We start from the raw sequence: 15,129 nt of genomic DNA, 5'->3' as shown, positions 1-15,129 counted from the left end.
CATTTAACAAACACACATGTTATGCATCAGGTACAAAAGAGGAAGGTCACACTCAAAAGGCAGCTGTAGTGTTTTTATTGACTTCAGAATTCCGTCCAAGTGTAGAACATAAATACAGCCCAGAAGACTCACACACTACAGCAGGCCTGAGGTGGAACAAGATTAAAATGACACCCGTATGAGGAGCACAGGCTCACTTGAGCAGCTTCATCACACAGCTGAAAGGTGCCAGGTTCTCACAGGACTTCATCCATTTCTGCACGTTGGCAGGGGCGGTGTTGGCAGTGCCCGTGCGCTGCAGGGCACACCAGGCCACCACGTCTGCCACCGACAGCTCGCTGCCCACCAGCCACGAGCTCTTGCCCAGGGCAGCGTTCATGGAGCGCAGCACTGCTCCCCTCTCCTTGCTGCTGCCTTCCTGCAGCTGGAAGATGGCCGTGTCCACCCAGCTGTCGATGAGGGTTGAGGTAACTGCGTTGTACTTGGGGCCAAACAGGGAAAAGAGGAAGCGAGCGATGTTCCCCTCTCCTTCTATCGGGCACATTGTTTGGATGCTGAACTTCATCTGGGGCTTTGGAACTGAAATTAACACAAGGGGAAAAAAAAAAGTTAAATAGAATGGCAATTCCATTAGGTGTTTTACTTGTGATGCCAGGAACACTGTTAACATCATGAGCCTGATGAACAATTTTCAGCCTTCTAGGATAAAGAGATCACTTCTTGGAAACTTGAGCCAAATCTCCTACTTAATTTCTATTCTAGCTACCTTATTTATAGAAAGTGAAAAACACAAAAATATCCTGTGGGTACAAACAACCCTGTCAATGCCATGTGCATATGAACAGCTGTAACTACAAACCAAATCTTCCTCTATGCCATCACTGTTCACAGCCAGGAAAAGAGCAAAAATGTCACCTGCACTACATATCCACCTCCTGTCAGCACAAAGACACCAAGGCATCTGGTGGCGAGGTTTTACAGCACAAGTTTCATTTTCTCACCTGTAAAATATTGGTCTACAAATTTCATTCTTACCATCCTTCCAAATCAGAGTAAAGCCCAACTGATACTCGTGACGTGGCTGCTTCTTAGTCTGCTCTCCAAAGCATTTCAGGAGGTTTTCTGGCACACTTTTCACCGATGAATGTGTGTGGACAGCTGATAATATTTTGTACCGTTCACAAAGCAGACTGTGTAGCACTAATAAGGACAGTGGAGGTTGGGAAGGATTTGCATTGATGACAACATCTTTCAGGGCACCATAATCCTGAATGGAAAGTAAAACATTCAGCAAAGCCACTTTCCAGATCATACTTCTAAGTAGTGCTTACATTTGACACCAAAATGTACACAGCCATGCACGTGTATATCAAATTGTAATGATATTCAAGTAAGTCAAGTTTGGACATTTAAAACTTGTTTAAACCTTTAAACATCTTTCTTCCTCAACACATAATTCAAACACATGGCTGAGGTAAATTCTAGTCCAATCTGAAGCCAAAGTTAAAACTCCCAGTTCAGTAACAAACAAGAAACCAACTGTTGTAATGTCAAAATTAACAGTTCTAGCTTGCAATTATATCCAAATGAGCATATATAGGGTTAGTACTTTTAAATGTTTGTATCTATAATCTGGATGCCCAAAATGAAATGGAAGTTGTAGGTTATCTGAGTGTCCCAGGTTTTCATGCCAGCCTTCCAGCCCTGAAAACTGACTGTTGAGAAAGTACCTACCAGTGTACCTGCCCAACCAAACTTACCTTTCCGAGCATCAAATCTAAATCTGCTCCATTTGTTGTCAAAGGAGAGAATTCATCAGTTTGAATGATATTTGTTACATCAAAGTCAGCATCTGGGGTTTGTATCATCTTTGAGAGCCCATCCACAGCACTCTTCAGTTCGTACAACCGCTTGAGAATCTCTTCCTGGCGGGACTCGAGTGCTTGAAGTGATGGGTCAACCTCTTCCTAGAGGAGAGAGAAAAACAAGGCCACATAAACGTTCACTCAGCTCAGTGTCAAAATCATCCATGGCTCACTTGACAAGAAGTTTTGAAAGACTTTAAGCACATTCAAATAACCAGAACATCGCCAATGTCACGGGCTTGCATCTCTTTTCTTTTGTCAGTATGACTGTGGTATGATGGGTTACTTAATCTCTGAAATCCTCCTGCTTAACATATTTTTAAAGCATTAACTACAGCAAACTCCATAACCTAGTAAAAATCAGACCACAACCACAGAACTTAAAAGCTGGCAGTGAAGCACTGAATGAAAACTGAAAAAAGGAAGTTTAAGTTGGCTTGTCAGATTCTCTTCAGCCCAGAAGAGCAGATGGGTAAGTTTGTGCTGAGGCTGCCAAACGAGGAAACTTTTGACAATTCAGGCAGTTAACAAAAGTAAAAAACTCTGAATGGTGTATTGTATGAAATCACTTTTTGTAATCATTCTTTGTTTCAGAGAATATAGAGAAAAAAAGACCATGGGCTTTGTTACATATTAATACCAATACAACTTATTGTTATCTCAATTACATTAGAAGCCTCTTACCTTACAACCTCCTTTAAAAGATGAAAAATGTATTCCTGTGGGAGGTTTTAAGTCTACGAACTTAGATTAACATTAAAGAAAAATCTTTATATAATCAATTTCTAAGTGTCCTGAATAAGGATTATGAAACCCAACCTATAATGCAAACTACTGCTTTCAGCCTAACAGATAGATGGCAAACACAGTATCCAAGTAGAATCTTTATACCCACTTAACACAACAATCTCAAAGACAAGATAAGGAAAGACCTCTTAAGTGACCATTATTTAACTAGTACACAATTCCATGAAATAAAAACCAGTCTGAGAAAAGACAGGTAGGTAATAGTTTGCTGTTGGAATGGGAAGGCATCTTCATCTTAGTAATCGTTCCTGTGAAGTTCTGCCCAAGTCTGCTCGTGCTCAGTATCTCCACCACCAACCCGGGGGAGGGCACAGCAAGTCCTCACTGAAAACATGTGATGCCATCCAGCTAAAACCGGGCACGAGCGGCCTGGGAGAATTCAGAGCATTCCTGGCACTGGAAAGAGGCTGTGATCAGCTAGACCGATGTATCGCAGGATTTCGCATGTTTTCCTTATTTAAGAAAGAAGCAGCTGAAACTCGAAGTGCAGGATGTGGAGCTGGGTGAAGAAACGGGGCAGAGCCAGCGGAGCGATGATGCAGCAGAGGAAGGAGAGGCCGGACCGCCGGGCGGGCAGGGAGCGGGGCACGGCCATCGGGCACAGAAACCCAGACGGGGACGCGAGAGCCCAGAAAAGCCAAGCTGAAAACCACCGAAAGCTTTAAAAACATTACAGAGAAGCTCCTGGAATCGCTGAGCTTATTTAACCCCGTGATGAGTCGCTGGCGGCGGGGAGCCGGCGCCGCAGGGCCGAGCAGCGCGGGCCGCGGCCCGAGCACGTCCTTCCACGCGTCCCCCCCGGCGCTCCCCCGCTCGTTACCTGCGGGGCGGCGGTGCCGGGGGCGCGGTGCAGGTTGGGCAGGCGGTACATGCAGGTGGGCAGGTGCCCCGGCGGCAGCTCCGCGCTGTGCAGCGGCCGCACCTTGTACATCGTGCGCATGGCGGCCCCCGCCCGCGCCGCGCCCGCGCGCCCGCCGCCGGCCCGCCCACCCCCGCGCCCATTGGGCCGTAAGGGACGGCGCCGCCTTACTGACACGCGAGGCGACCAATAGAACGCCGCTCCGCCCCCACGCCTTCCCGCCATTGGCCAGCGTGGCGCGGCTGAGCCGGTCCCCACAGGGCGGCGGGCGGGGCCGAGCCCGCGGGGCCGCGGAGCGGGGCCCTGTGGGGCGGGTGGGCTGCGACCCGGCGGGGACGGAGCCTGAGGGGAGCGGGGCGCTTCCCGTCCCGTTGGGATCCTGATGGAGGCAGCTGAGCTCTGGTGAGTGCCCATCCCGCGCCCTGCCTCGGAACCCCCCGCTAGGGCCGCTTCTGTCCCCTCACGGCAGCCGCGCTCCCCGCACGGTTCCGGCCCCCCTCGGTTCCCGCCTCCCCTCGCTCAGGGAAGCCTGAGGGGGTTTGGGTGCGACCCCCTCGGGTAGGGGTGTTTGCCTTCCCTGCTCCCCTCGCCCGAGGCACCAGCACTTCACCACTGTGTGTTCCCGTCCCTCTCCCCAGCCCGCCGCCCTCCGGAGTTATCCGGCCCATCGACCGCAAGTCTGTCCATCGGATCTGCTCGGGACAGGTGGTGCTGAACCTCGGTACTGCCGTCAAAGAGTTGGTGGAGAACAGCCTGGATGCCGGAGCGACCAACATCGGTAACTCTTCATCGAATTTCATAATTTTTCATAGTCTTCTAAAGTACATCTTTTTCCTCAAAGCAGAGTGTGTGTTAGCAAATCTGGGTAAACACTGTGTGGGCCAAGCGTGTTCGCAGTAATTTTACAGGTCAGATTAATAAAACATTTTGATTCCCAAGCTTCAGCTGCATTCCTAGAAGCACGTGAGTTTGTGTTATTTAACTTGTAGCCCCCTTGGCCACTCAGTAGGGCCACTAAGTAGCAGCGGTCAGGCTCTGCCAGCCTTGGGCTCGCACAGGGTTAAGGCGGGGCTGCAGATTCCAGAGCTCCCAGGATGGTGGCTGGGATAATTGGGAAAACTTCTGTTCCGGCAGAAGTTCAGTGAAGCCGAATACCTGCAAGTACGGGCTGGTTTGCACTACATTGCCCTAGCTTTTGTCAGCTATCAGGATTATTTATTTATGTACTTATTATTGTTCAAGTTTGACATGAAAAAGTGTTATTTCATAAATTTACTTCAGGTACAAAATTTATACTGAATACCATGTGTAAACATACCGAATTAAAATACTCTATGACTCAATTTTGTAGATATAAAGCTTAAAGATCATGGAGCAGAACTGATAGAGGTCTCGGATAATGGAGATGGAGTGGAAGAGGAAAACTTTGAAGGCTTGAGTAAGTTGAAATTTTTTTATAATTTGTATTTGGACATTTTGAAAGCAAATTTCAGTAAGAAAGCAACTTTTTCAAAACAAATTTCCAAAGTTTAATCTTATTTAATGGATACTTGGCTTTTACATAATGTGTGTGTGACCTGCAAGGCTTGAGCAAAACTAGACTGGACTTCTATAGACCTCTTGTGGTTATAGTTCTTGTAGCTCAGAAATAGTCTCTGGTTTGATTGCTTTTTTTAAGTGGCACAAATAATAGAAATAATCACAGAGGAGAAAATCCTATAATTCATTTAGATTCATTCATGTTGAATCATCAGTCATTGTTGAAGGAGTTGAGCTTGATGGAAGTGACTGCCTTGGAGAGGTGAATTATGAACTGGAGTTTTTGCTGGAGGTGAACTGACACTGTGTTGATTGTCAAATTTTGCATTTGCTAGTTTTAAATTGCACAAAGTGGGAGCAGAAGCAATACTGTGTGATGAATCTAACTAGCCACTGCAACAGAAATCATATTTCTTTTTTCATGTAACAACTGGAGTGTAAGTATGGAATAACAGGTGTATCTGAGGATTTTAAAGAGATCTTGTTTATAGGAAAAAGGGAAAGGAAGCAGTATTTTGTCTTTAATCATTATGTAAAATACAATGAATAATACAGAAGGTTTTTTGCTTCTTGACATGGATGCAGAATTTACTTGCATAGACCGATGTCACTTTGAAATGAAATATCTATTTGAAATATCCTTTTCCAGCTCTGAAACATCATACATCAAAGATACAAGATTTTTCTGATCTGATACATGTAGAAACATTTGGGTTTCGAGGTGAAGCTTTGAGTTCACTGTGTGCATTAAGGTAATTATTGTTATTATTTATTGTTAGTAGAAAGTTACGATATACACAAAACCAACAAAACCCACCTTTTAAGTTTACCAATATTGATAAAACGAGGCTTTGGAAACTTCCAGTTCCTTAGTGTTAGGTCAATTTTGAGCAGTAAGTTGCATGGCATCCTGAGTCCTTTCCAACCAAAATTATTCTATGATTCTCAGCATCTGAAATTACTCTATGGTTCTAAGCACCTAACTGGTCATTTTATGTACAAAATGTAAGTATGCAGATCTTTACAGGATGGATCTGTGTACTTGTGTGAGTGTTTGATCTCTGATGTAAAGGTCTGTCATATCTAAGTGCTATTTGCTCTCTGTGACTCATTAAAACTCCACTTAAATTCCTCCCAGACCAACTATACCTTTTAAATCAGTTTTTGTCCACAGTGCTGTGCATCGAGAATGTCCTGCTGGTATCTATCAAACCCAGACTTTAACACTGCATTTTATAAGAGAGGATGAAAATGTTTGTGTGGTAGCGAGGAAAACATTCCACTACTCTGAAAAGTGGGTTTTTAGTTGTTTGTGTTAGTTTTCATTAAATAAATAGTATTGCTGTACTTTCTATGCCTGATTGTCAGGAGGAATCAATAACACAGTGCTCAGTGAATAATTCTGTTGCATCTTTCCTTCCATTAGTGATGTTACCATTTTTACCCGTCATAAGTCAGCAAAGGTTGGGACTCGTTTGGTGTTTGATCACAATGGTAAAATTACTCAGAGAACTCCTTTCCCCCGCCAGCAAGGCACAACTGTGAGTGTGCAGCAGCTGTTTTACACCTTACCTGTGCGGCATAAAGAGTTCCAGAGAAACATTAAAAAGGTATGGGCAGAAGTTCTGAACCCAGAGGAGTGTCATACCCCAGAATTTATTCCCTGCTGAATGAAATTCAGTTCTCTGCAGAATACATTGATTATGTCTGAGTATTTCATGCCTGTCTTAAATCTGAATTAAATAAGAAAAGAGTCTCCTTGTCTGCTTTTCTCTTCTGTTTGGCAGTAATTGGGTTTAGAGGTGCATTCAAAATTTTCAGATTTTGAAAATGATCCATATCATCACTTCTGTGTATTTCAAAATCAGGGACTGCTGTGTCATGGCTAAATATCAGTCTTGTAAACATGCTGTTTGGTTTTTAAAGCACTATTTTTCTCACACACACATATATATATTTAAATTTACTTTGTAAAGGTTTTAAAAATTATCAAACTCACCCCCCCTTTTTGTGTTACCTGCAAATACTGAATGCTTTGTTTATGCATCTAAGCTTTAAAAAGAGACATTTCATATAAATATGATTTCTCTGTTTTTCTCTGATAGGAATATGCAAAAATGGTGCAGCTGTTGCAGGCGTACTGTATTGTTTCCAAAGGAGTGCGGATTAACTGCACTAATCAAGTTGGCCAAGGGAGAAAAAGCTGTGTAATATCCACTGCTGGAAGTCCAAGTTTAAAGGAAAACATTGGAGCAGTATTTGGACAAAAACAGGTATCGATTTTATTATTGAAAAGAGAGACAATGTAGCTGTATAGAGAGATTTTTATTGTCTAATAAAGCGAGGGTTGTGGGAACCCTTTAAAACCGGGAGAGGTTGGAGCGAGTGTTGGTTTGTAGCGAACCCTACAGGCTGAAAAAGGAGAAACACCGCAGCCTCCACGGATTCTCCTGGATTCCAGAATCTGCTCAGAGATGTTTTGATGGAAGAGAATGATTTAGGAGATGGGGTTACTGCTTAATATCTCTCTGAAGCCAATTTTAAGAGCTGTTGTGCCAGCAAATGGTCTGTAGGTCACAAAAACAAGCGATTTAAAAAAACCTAAAAATGGTGTAGACTTTGATGCCTTCTAGGTAATAGCTATAAAAATAATTGTTATCCTCTGGATGAAAGCAAAGATGAAAAAGAGCTTAAAAACATCCTTCCTACAACTGTGTATTACAACCATCAGAAATACTGAGTGGTTGACAGCTGCTGGTTGTTGATAAGCACTTTTTCCCTCCACAAGTGCCCATGCAGAGCTTTCAAAGCCTGTTCATGCTGTGGCTGAAAGACGAGATGGAAGATGTAACTTTGTCTTGCCACATGGCAACAAGCATAGCTGAAAATTGAGTGTTATCTGAATGGAATGTTTAGCTTATAGTCTGCTTTTATAGTATCAAATACTTACATTTAAAATCAGTAGAAGGTGCTCTAATGGCAAAAAAATCATAGTGGTGTGACTGGGAAAATGTTTGTGGTAAACAAAGCTATTCTTAGGGAGCTTGTGATTCAAATAATACATATTTTCTAATGGTTTAATTGTTCTTTCAAAATAAACTTCTGTTACTGTTTTTGCTTTGTGTTTTTTCACAAAACATATGATAAAACATATGTGTGGAGCTGGAGAGTCCAAGCTGTCAATCATTTTGTTGTTTTGTCTATGCACATTTTAAAGCCAGGGGCTGTGAAGGAACTGAGGCAAAGGTTGTGATATCAAAGGATGAGAACAGCTGTTCATTCAGGCATTATTCTGTTTCTCAGTGAGCAGTGCTACTGTCCTCTAGTAGGTTTGGGTATTTAAGTGTTTGATTTGGTCAGCAAAAACCCACCATTTTATCAAATAAATTTTAAGACTAATAAATAACAATAAAATAGAAGAGAAAAATCTATGCAGATTAGATGTTTCAGCTCTTTTTTTTTTTTAAGTTGCAGAGCCTTATTCCTTTTGTTCAGCTCCCTCCTAATGAAGCTGTTTGTGAAGAATATGGGCTCCACACTGCTGACATGCCACCAAATCTGTACAGGTAATTAGGAAAGTACAAACCACTGTTGCTGGTGACATTTTACCATAAACCAATATTAAAAAAAAAAAAAAAAAGAAAATGTGGTGGTCAATAGTATTAAAGTAACCAGGAAGCACATAGTAAATACTGGTGTGCAGTTTGGGAAGACCATCACTTGATTTAAGAAGGTAATTCATGACCAAGGTGTTGGGAAGAACAAAACTGCTGTTCCTTATGTCCTAGTTAGTTCTATATTACTTCAGTCTCCTGAATGCCAGCTTTGTCAGTGCTCTGAGTAATTGGATGTGGATGAATTGTATCTGTGTTTGTGCTTGTGTTTCTTCAGTAGCATTATTGAGAAATGGTATGAGATGAATGTGGATCAGTTTGTGGAAGTAAATTACCCTTTACTTTCCTGAAGTGTACTTTCTTTATCTCTCACTATACCTGAGATTGGGCAGATGCTGATGCATCTATTTGCCAATGACAGTTCACAGCTGACCTCTCTTCTGCTCTCAGAGCAGAAAAATTACAAATGCTACTTTTTATGAAACCAGAGCAAGCTACTTTTCAATTGTCTGATGCCTTTTTGGAGCTGAACAATTAGCCTTTGTCAGATAAGGAACTAGGAGAGGAAATACTTATACACATATTTACTGATGCTGTGGAATAGTGTTTCTCTAAGCCCCTTATAAAATACTCTTCTTTTGCTTTGCTCCTCCATTTTACCTGACCCTTATGTGATCGTTATCCAACAGAATCACAGGCTTCATTTCTCGCTGTGATCACGGTGTTGGAAGGAGTGCAACAGACAGACAGTTTTTCTTTATCAACCAACGGCCCTGTGACCCAGCAAAGGTGAGGGTTTCATTTTCCAGCATTACCATCACTAACTGGTTCGATTTTCTCTGAAAACCTCAGGATTAGTAGCTCATATATGTGTTTGTGGCTTCATGGTGCAAGTTCTTGTGTCTCAAGTTTTTGTTGTCATTGTGTCTGTTTGTCCAAACAAAAGCTCAATCATACAATATAAGATTTAGAGCATTAATTGTTTTGAAGAGACTTAAATAACATACACTGGTGGGAAATAGATGATAATAGTATTGAAGTTTTTGTTTTTTCATCTTTTCTGCAGGTTGTCAAGATTGTGAATGAAGTTTATCACTTACACAATAAACACCAGTACCCATTTGTTGTCCTTAATATTGGGGTAGATTCTGGTAAGTTATGAATAGTTTTCAGTAATTTCAGTAAATTTATTATTCAATGAAGTTTTTATTTAGAGAATTTTTTAGCTTTGATCTGCATGACTTCCTGCACTTTGGGGATTTTTTATCCACAGTTGGTGAGGGAGTGATAGGGTCTAGCAGTGGTTCCACTGTTTTCCCTGTCCTCTTTTTCTATGCTCAAAAGTAACTTCTTATCTTAAAAAATGAAAAAAAAGCAATCCTAAAGTTAGCTTAAGTACAAGAAAACTTGTATCATGTTTTTGTTTGCTGGAATGGTGAGACAGTTGAAAGTGCAGTTGGCAGACAAAACAGCAAACAAAACAGAAGCTAATTCTATGCAGTAATATTTCATTTTATTTGTTAAGTAATTATTTTTCCTTTTCTTTTCCAGAGTGTGTTGACATTAATGTAACTCCTGACAAAAGGCAAATTTTACTTCAGGAGGAGAAGTTCTTATTAGCAATTCTAAAAACTTCTCTGATGCAAATGTTTGGTAGTGATGTTAACAAACTGAATGTCAATCAGAAGATTCTGGACATTGCAGGTAGGACAGTGTGGAAATTTTTTGTATTATATATGGTAGAGAATTGAAGATGGAAATATGTGGTTTTAAAAACTCAAAGAATACGTGAAGAAAATTAATAAATAAATAAAAATAAAGGAGGACCCTAAGTTATGAAGTGATTGTTAGGGAAATGGCACATGCAAGCACAGCATGATTTACAGTCAACTTTGTGAGGAAAAAAATTAACAAAAAATTAATTGATAATGCTTGAAAGATTTCTCCCAAGATATTGGAAGAGATCTCTGTTTCCTTTATGTAAACGTCCTTGAGAAAGAATAGTTAAGGGCTCATAAATAAAATCTGAAAATTGGGTATGAGTTTACTGGATTTTAACTTAGATTCTTTTTATGATATCTAAGAAATTGATGATTCTCTTGGGACTGTACAGTCTTTCAAAATTGCTTTTTTGTGTTAACACCACCTCATCCTCTTCCTTTCATTCAACAGAACCCCTTCTAATTTTCTTTTTTACTGATGTATAGAATCAGTTTTAGCCTGATTCTTACTGTTATTTTAAATTAATCTTTAGTAAAATACATGTTGGAGTGACAGTTTGCAAGGTTGAAGTCCTGTAATAACCTGCAGATCCCATATTACAAGTGCCTATTGTGTCAGCTCCCTAACACTTTGCCAATGGAGTTTTATAGTGACCATTAAAGTGTAAGAGCAATTCACTTTTCATTGTCACTCAGTCATTGAACTCTTTTGATAATATAAATAAATGTGCTGATGGGACTGATTGCTGTTCCAGTTTAAAAGGAGACTATAAATTCATTCTCACTAGTGCCATTAAGTGTCTCCAAGATGTAACTGCTTTTCTGTTTGATATTAATGCATTTCAACCCCATACTCATTGTCTGAAGCTTAAGGGCTCCTTTGAGCAGTTTGCTATATTTCTACCTCTTTTCATTCCCTTTACTAAAGCACATCATTTAATTCATGTTTCCAGCTAACTTAAAATCTTGAAATATTCTTTATTCTGATTTTATCAGGCAATTTGAAGAAGACACTTCCTGAAGAGACAGAAAAGCCTCAGGTAGAAATGCTGTCTGACTCTGAGACTGAAAGTCCAAGCAGTGAAGGCAAAAGAACAATGACTCTTGCTGGATTAAGGGAGTCCTTCTCTCTCCATCAAGCACCAGAGTGTAATTTTCGAAGCCCTAAAAAGGTAAAACAGCAGCACAGTTCCCCCAGACAAATGTTACTTGATACCACTGTGAGTACTGGAAAGACTCAAAAAGCTGTGTTCACTAAGGAGCCTGAGGGTTGTCATAAGATGGACTCAAAGGCGTCAATTCTGAGCAAATATTTGAGAAAATTAGAAGATAACTCAGATTCTGGATTCTGTAGCATTTCTGAGTCAGATGCTGGATGTAGTACACCAGAGGCTGGGAGCTGCATCAATAGTGAGAGTGCAATTAATTCTGAAGAAGAATTCTGTAGCACAGAAGAACAACTTCAAAGTGAATGTCTTAAAACTGCTGGTTGCAGTAAGAAATCATTGGACTGTGATGGTCAGGTCTTGGGCACTGAACCTAAGTCAGATCAAGGGAATGACTGGACTGATCAAAGTAAATTCTCTCAAGAAGCCAATAGTTCCTCTCCAAGAGTAAAACGTTTTAAAAGCAGAAACTTTAAAAGCAAAGGAGAGGATTTGGAGGCAGGTAAATACCCTGAAGTGAAGAACACTTCTGTTGATGTGCTGGTGGAAATTAAAAAGAAAGTCGTGCCTCTTGAATTCTCCATGAAGGTTTTGGCAGAAAAGGTCAAAAAGGTAATACAGCAACAACAGAAAAGGACAGAAACAGAAAATTACAGAAGATTTAAAGCAAAAATTAGTCCTGGGGACAATAAAGTAGCAGAAGATGAATTAAGAAAAGAGATCAGGTATTTCCACTTTCTTAACACATTTTGTTCATCAATTAATAAAATTAGTTAAGGAAAAATGTAAATTCTGCCTTGGGGAGTGGGCAGGGGGCTTGCAGGTCCCTGTTAGTTTTGGGTCTGTGTTTTATTAAATGTCATTAAAATGTCTGTTTGATGAGTTATTTTACTGACAGAGTAGCTATTTGAACTAAGTGCAAACAGAATGTGGAGAAGGCACTAAAAAGGCCACAAACATTATAGATTTGGCTTAGTTCAGCCTTGTAAACTGCAGTACAGTCAGAGAAATACCAAATTTCATGACAGATAAGAACAATCTGAAAAGACTGTACAGCTCATATTCCTTCCTCGGGTGAATGTGAAATGTGGTGAGACATGGCTGGAAAAATAAGTTACATTCAGGTGGTCACTGGTGGTCATTCAGGTGGACAGTAAAAGTCTGTGATTTGTTAATATTTGGATTAAAAGAATGTGATAGGAAAGTCTTGTAATTGTGAAAAGGAGGCAGATTAAGGCAACTGCCTTCAAAACCATGATGCCATCTTCAGTATTGTTCACTTGGACTATTGCTGTAGTGCCTATTTCTAATTTTATTATCACAAATGGGAGAATCCTGAACAAGTCCTGTCTTAATGATGGATTGTGTTCTGCCAGATATGGCCTCATCAGTCAGTGGCAAATCTCAGATAACTCTACTTTTCCACATTTGTATCCCACTTAAGTATGATTTTTTTTTTAATGTGAAATGTGTTCTGCAGGGGAGAAGAAGTTTTTAAGTTTTACAGTTTAACGTGATAACTGAAGAGGTGTAATTTATAATCTCTATGTTTTTTGTATACAGTAAAGAAATGTTTGCAAAAATGGAAATCATTGGCCAGTTCAATTTAGGGTTTATAATAACAAAGTTGAATTCTGATCTTTTCATAATTGACCAACACGCTACTGATGAGAAATACAACTTTGAGATGTTGCAACAACACACTGTTCTCCAAGGTCAGAAGCTGATAGCGTAAGTATTTCCAGTGTTATAACAATAACATTTTCTAAGCTTAATTCAGTGTTTCAGAAGGATAACTGATTATGTAGCATTTCACACATTCAGAACACTTGAGACTAAAGTTGTTTTTGTATTCAGTGTTTCAAAGAGTCAATCCTCACATGAAAAATAAACTCCCTGGATGCAGTTGCAGCTGTGCAGCAAGGCAGCAGTCAGAGAGATCTCACAGTGGCCTTACCTGGCAACCCACAGTTTGTTAAGCATCCAGTGAGGATATTGGAGGCTGTTCCTGTACAAGGAATGCTGGCAATGGACTTAATTCTGTTGAGTTACACTTGGAAGTAACTGTTCAGTAGTGAGATTCTGTTTTTTAACAAAGCAGAGGGAAATGTTTCAATAGAGAGCTCTGTATTAGTATCTCTAGATTGCTTCTGAAGCCTGTCTTAAGTGCTCTGCACTGTGTACCTATGCAATACCATCTTTTTCTCTCTCTTTCAGGCCTCAAAATCTCAATTTAACAGCAGTAAATGAAACTGTATTGATTGAAAACCTGGAAATATTCAAAAAAAATGGGTTTGATTTTGTCATAGACGAAAATGGTGAGTTTGGACCAGTTTTAAAGTCGTTTTTCTCTCAAAAAAAGTAATTTCCTGTATTGCTCTGTATCTTTATTATCATTGCAAATCTTTCAGCTCCTGTAACTCAAAGAGTTAAATTGGTATCATTGCCAACGAGCAAAAACTGGATTTTTGGTCCCCAAGACATCGATGAGCTGATCTTCATGTTGAGTGACTGCCCTGGAGTCATGTGCAGGCCCTCCAGGGTCAGACAGATGTTTGCTTCTCGAGCTTGCAGAAAGTCTGTAAGTACTGCAATTGATGCTTGGTTTCAAATAAATGCCAGATTTTCTGATGTATTATAGGTGGCTATCTCTGTATTTGCATTGCAGGGGAAGTTTATTTACTGTTGAGTGTCAACAGCTGATATCCTTTTTTCTGTTCCTCATATTTTTATCTAGTGGAACTTGGGAAACATTTCTGGTAGTTTTTTATTGTGTTCCAAACTAGTGCACTTATGAACGCTGTGTTAGGTGTGTTTTGTCTTCTGCTCCTCTGGTAGGTTTTTTTGCTTTAAATGCCTTGCACAGAACTTACTCGCTGTGGCAGCTGAAGTACTGCTTTGGTATGTGTCAGCTGTCAATATGGAGAAAGGAAATAATAATTTATTTTTTCTCCTTTACTTGTAGGTGATGATTGGAACTGCACTGAATGTGCAGGAAATGAGAAAACTGATCACCCATATGGGTGAGATTGAGCATCCCTGGAACTGCCCCCATGGAAGGCCTACTATGAGGCACATAGTCAGTTTAGACATGATTTCACCAGAATAAGTCAGTTCCTGCTTATTAACATTGTTAATTTTAATTCTTGGTGGTATTTTGAGCTTTTACCGTGACTCTTTTGAGTAAAAGGATTTTAGCCAGTCTTCAAAGTTGGAAACAATAGCACTTGAAGGCATTCAGCAGGGTTTCATTGTTATTCCTCTCAAGTCAGCAATACTGGAACTCATGTGTAAATAACTTTTATTGAAGTTTACTTGTGTGTATTACTTATTTGTGCAGCAATCAAAACTTTTATAAAATAAATATAGATGTTTATATCTAAAGATCATGAGTAGGTGAACCTCATTTATAGCAAATACACTGATTTTTAAAATGAAGTGGAATGTGAATTTAAGTCTTTAGTAATGCCATAGAACAAATACTAACTCCTCTGTGTTTATACATCCTGCATATGAAAATTTTAAAGTAAATGGAAGTGATACAGAAGATAAAGTACT

At 40.2% G+C, this 15,129-nt stretch overlaps 2 protein-coding genes across 2 annotated transcripts; one reads left to right on the top strand and one right to left on the bottom strand.

The window, feature by feature from the left end:
* Window positions 1-52: 52 nt before the first annotated feature.
* On the bottom strand, window positions 53-3,630 carry AIMP2 (aminoacyl tRNA synthetase complex interacting multifunctional protein 2). Its single transcript, XM_027683637.1, has 4 exons — window positions 3,493-3,630; window positions 1,761-1,967; window positions 1,036-1,267; window positions 53-579 (listed from the first exon to the last, which is right to left on the bottom strand). Exons 1-4 carry the CDS (start codon window positions 3,610-3,612, stop codon window positions 194-196), a joined length of 945 nt encoding a protein of 314 aa, XP_027539438.1. The 5' UTR covers window positions 3,613-3,630; the 3' UTR covers window positions 53-193.
* Window positions 3,631-3,814: 184 nt separating this feature from the next.
* On the top strand, window positions 3,815-14,945 carry PMS2 (PMS1 homolog 2, mismatch repair system component). The gene is made up of 15 exons (XM_027683395.1): window positions 3,815-3,933; window positions 4,170-4,309; window positions 4,883-4,969; window positions 5,720-5,822; window positions 6,497-6,680; window positions 7,176-7,343; window positions 8,539-8,636; window positions 9,374-9,473; window positions 9,751-9,835; window positions 10,236-10,388; window positions 11,402-12,296; window positions 13,135-13,302; window positions 13,789-13,889; window positions 13,983-14,152; window positions 14,537-14,945. Exons 1-15 carry the CDS (start codon window positions 3,914-3,916, stop codon window positions 14,678-14,680), a joined length of 2,616 nt encoding a protein of 871 aa, XP_027539196.1. The 5' UTR covers window positions 3,815-3,913; the 3' UTR covers window positions 14,681-14,945.
* The last annotated feature ends 184 nt before the right edge of the window (window positions 14,946-15,129 follow it).

Source organism: Neopelma chrysocephalum, unplaced genomic scaffold (assembly GCF_003984885.1).
Source record: "Neopelma chrysocephalum unplaced genomic scaffold, ASM398488v2 Primary Assembly neopelma1_65, whole genome shotgun sequence".
NCBI lineage: Eukaryota > Metazoa > Chordata > Aves > Passeriformes > Pipridae > Neopelma > Neopelma chrysocephalum.
Note: the sequence above shows the minus strand (reverse complement) of the source record. Positions and strands in the feature narration are given on the sequence as shown.

Excerpts from the sequence above, each read along its gene's own strand:
- AIMP2 (XM_027683637.1), bottom strand. The coding sequence starts at position 3,612 with ATGCGCACGATGTACAAGGTGCGGCCGCTGCACAGCGCGGAGCTGCCG. Across the intron at positions 1,968-3,492 it reads CCGGCACCGCCGCCCCGCAG|GAAGAGGTTGACCCATCACT; the intron begins GTAACGAGCGGG and ends TCTCTCCTCTAG. Across the intron at positions 1,268-1,760 it reads TAGATTTGATGCTCGGAAAG|GATTATGGTGCCCTGAAAGA; the intron begins GTAAGTTTGGTT and ends CTTTCCATTCAG.
- PMS2 (XM_027683395.1), top strand. The coding sequence starts at position 3,914 with ATGGAGGCAGCTGAGCTCTG. Across the intron at positions 4,310-4,882 it reads TGCCGGAGCGACCAACATCG|ATATAAAGCTTAAAGATCAT; the intron begins GTAACTCTTCAT and ends TCAATTTTGTAG. Across the intron at positions 13,303-13,788 it reads CAAGGTCAGAAGCTGATAGC|GCCTCAAAATCTCAATTTAA; the intron begins GTAAGTATTTCC and ends TCTCTCTTTCAG.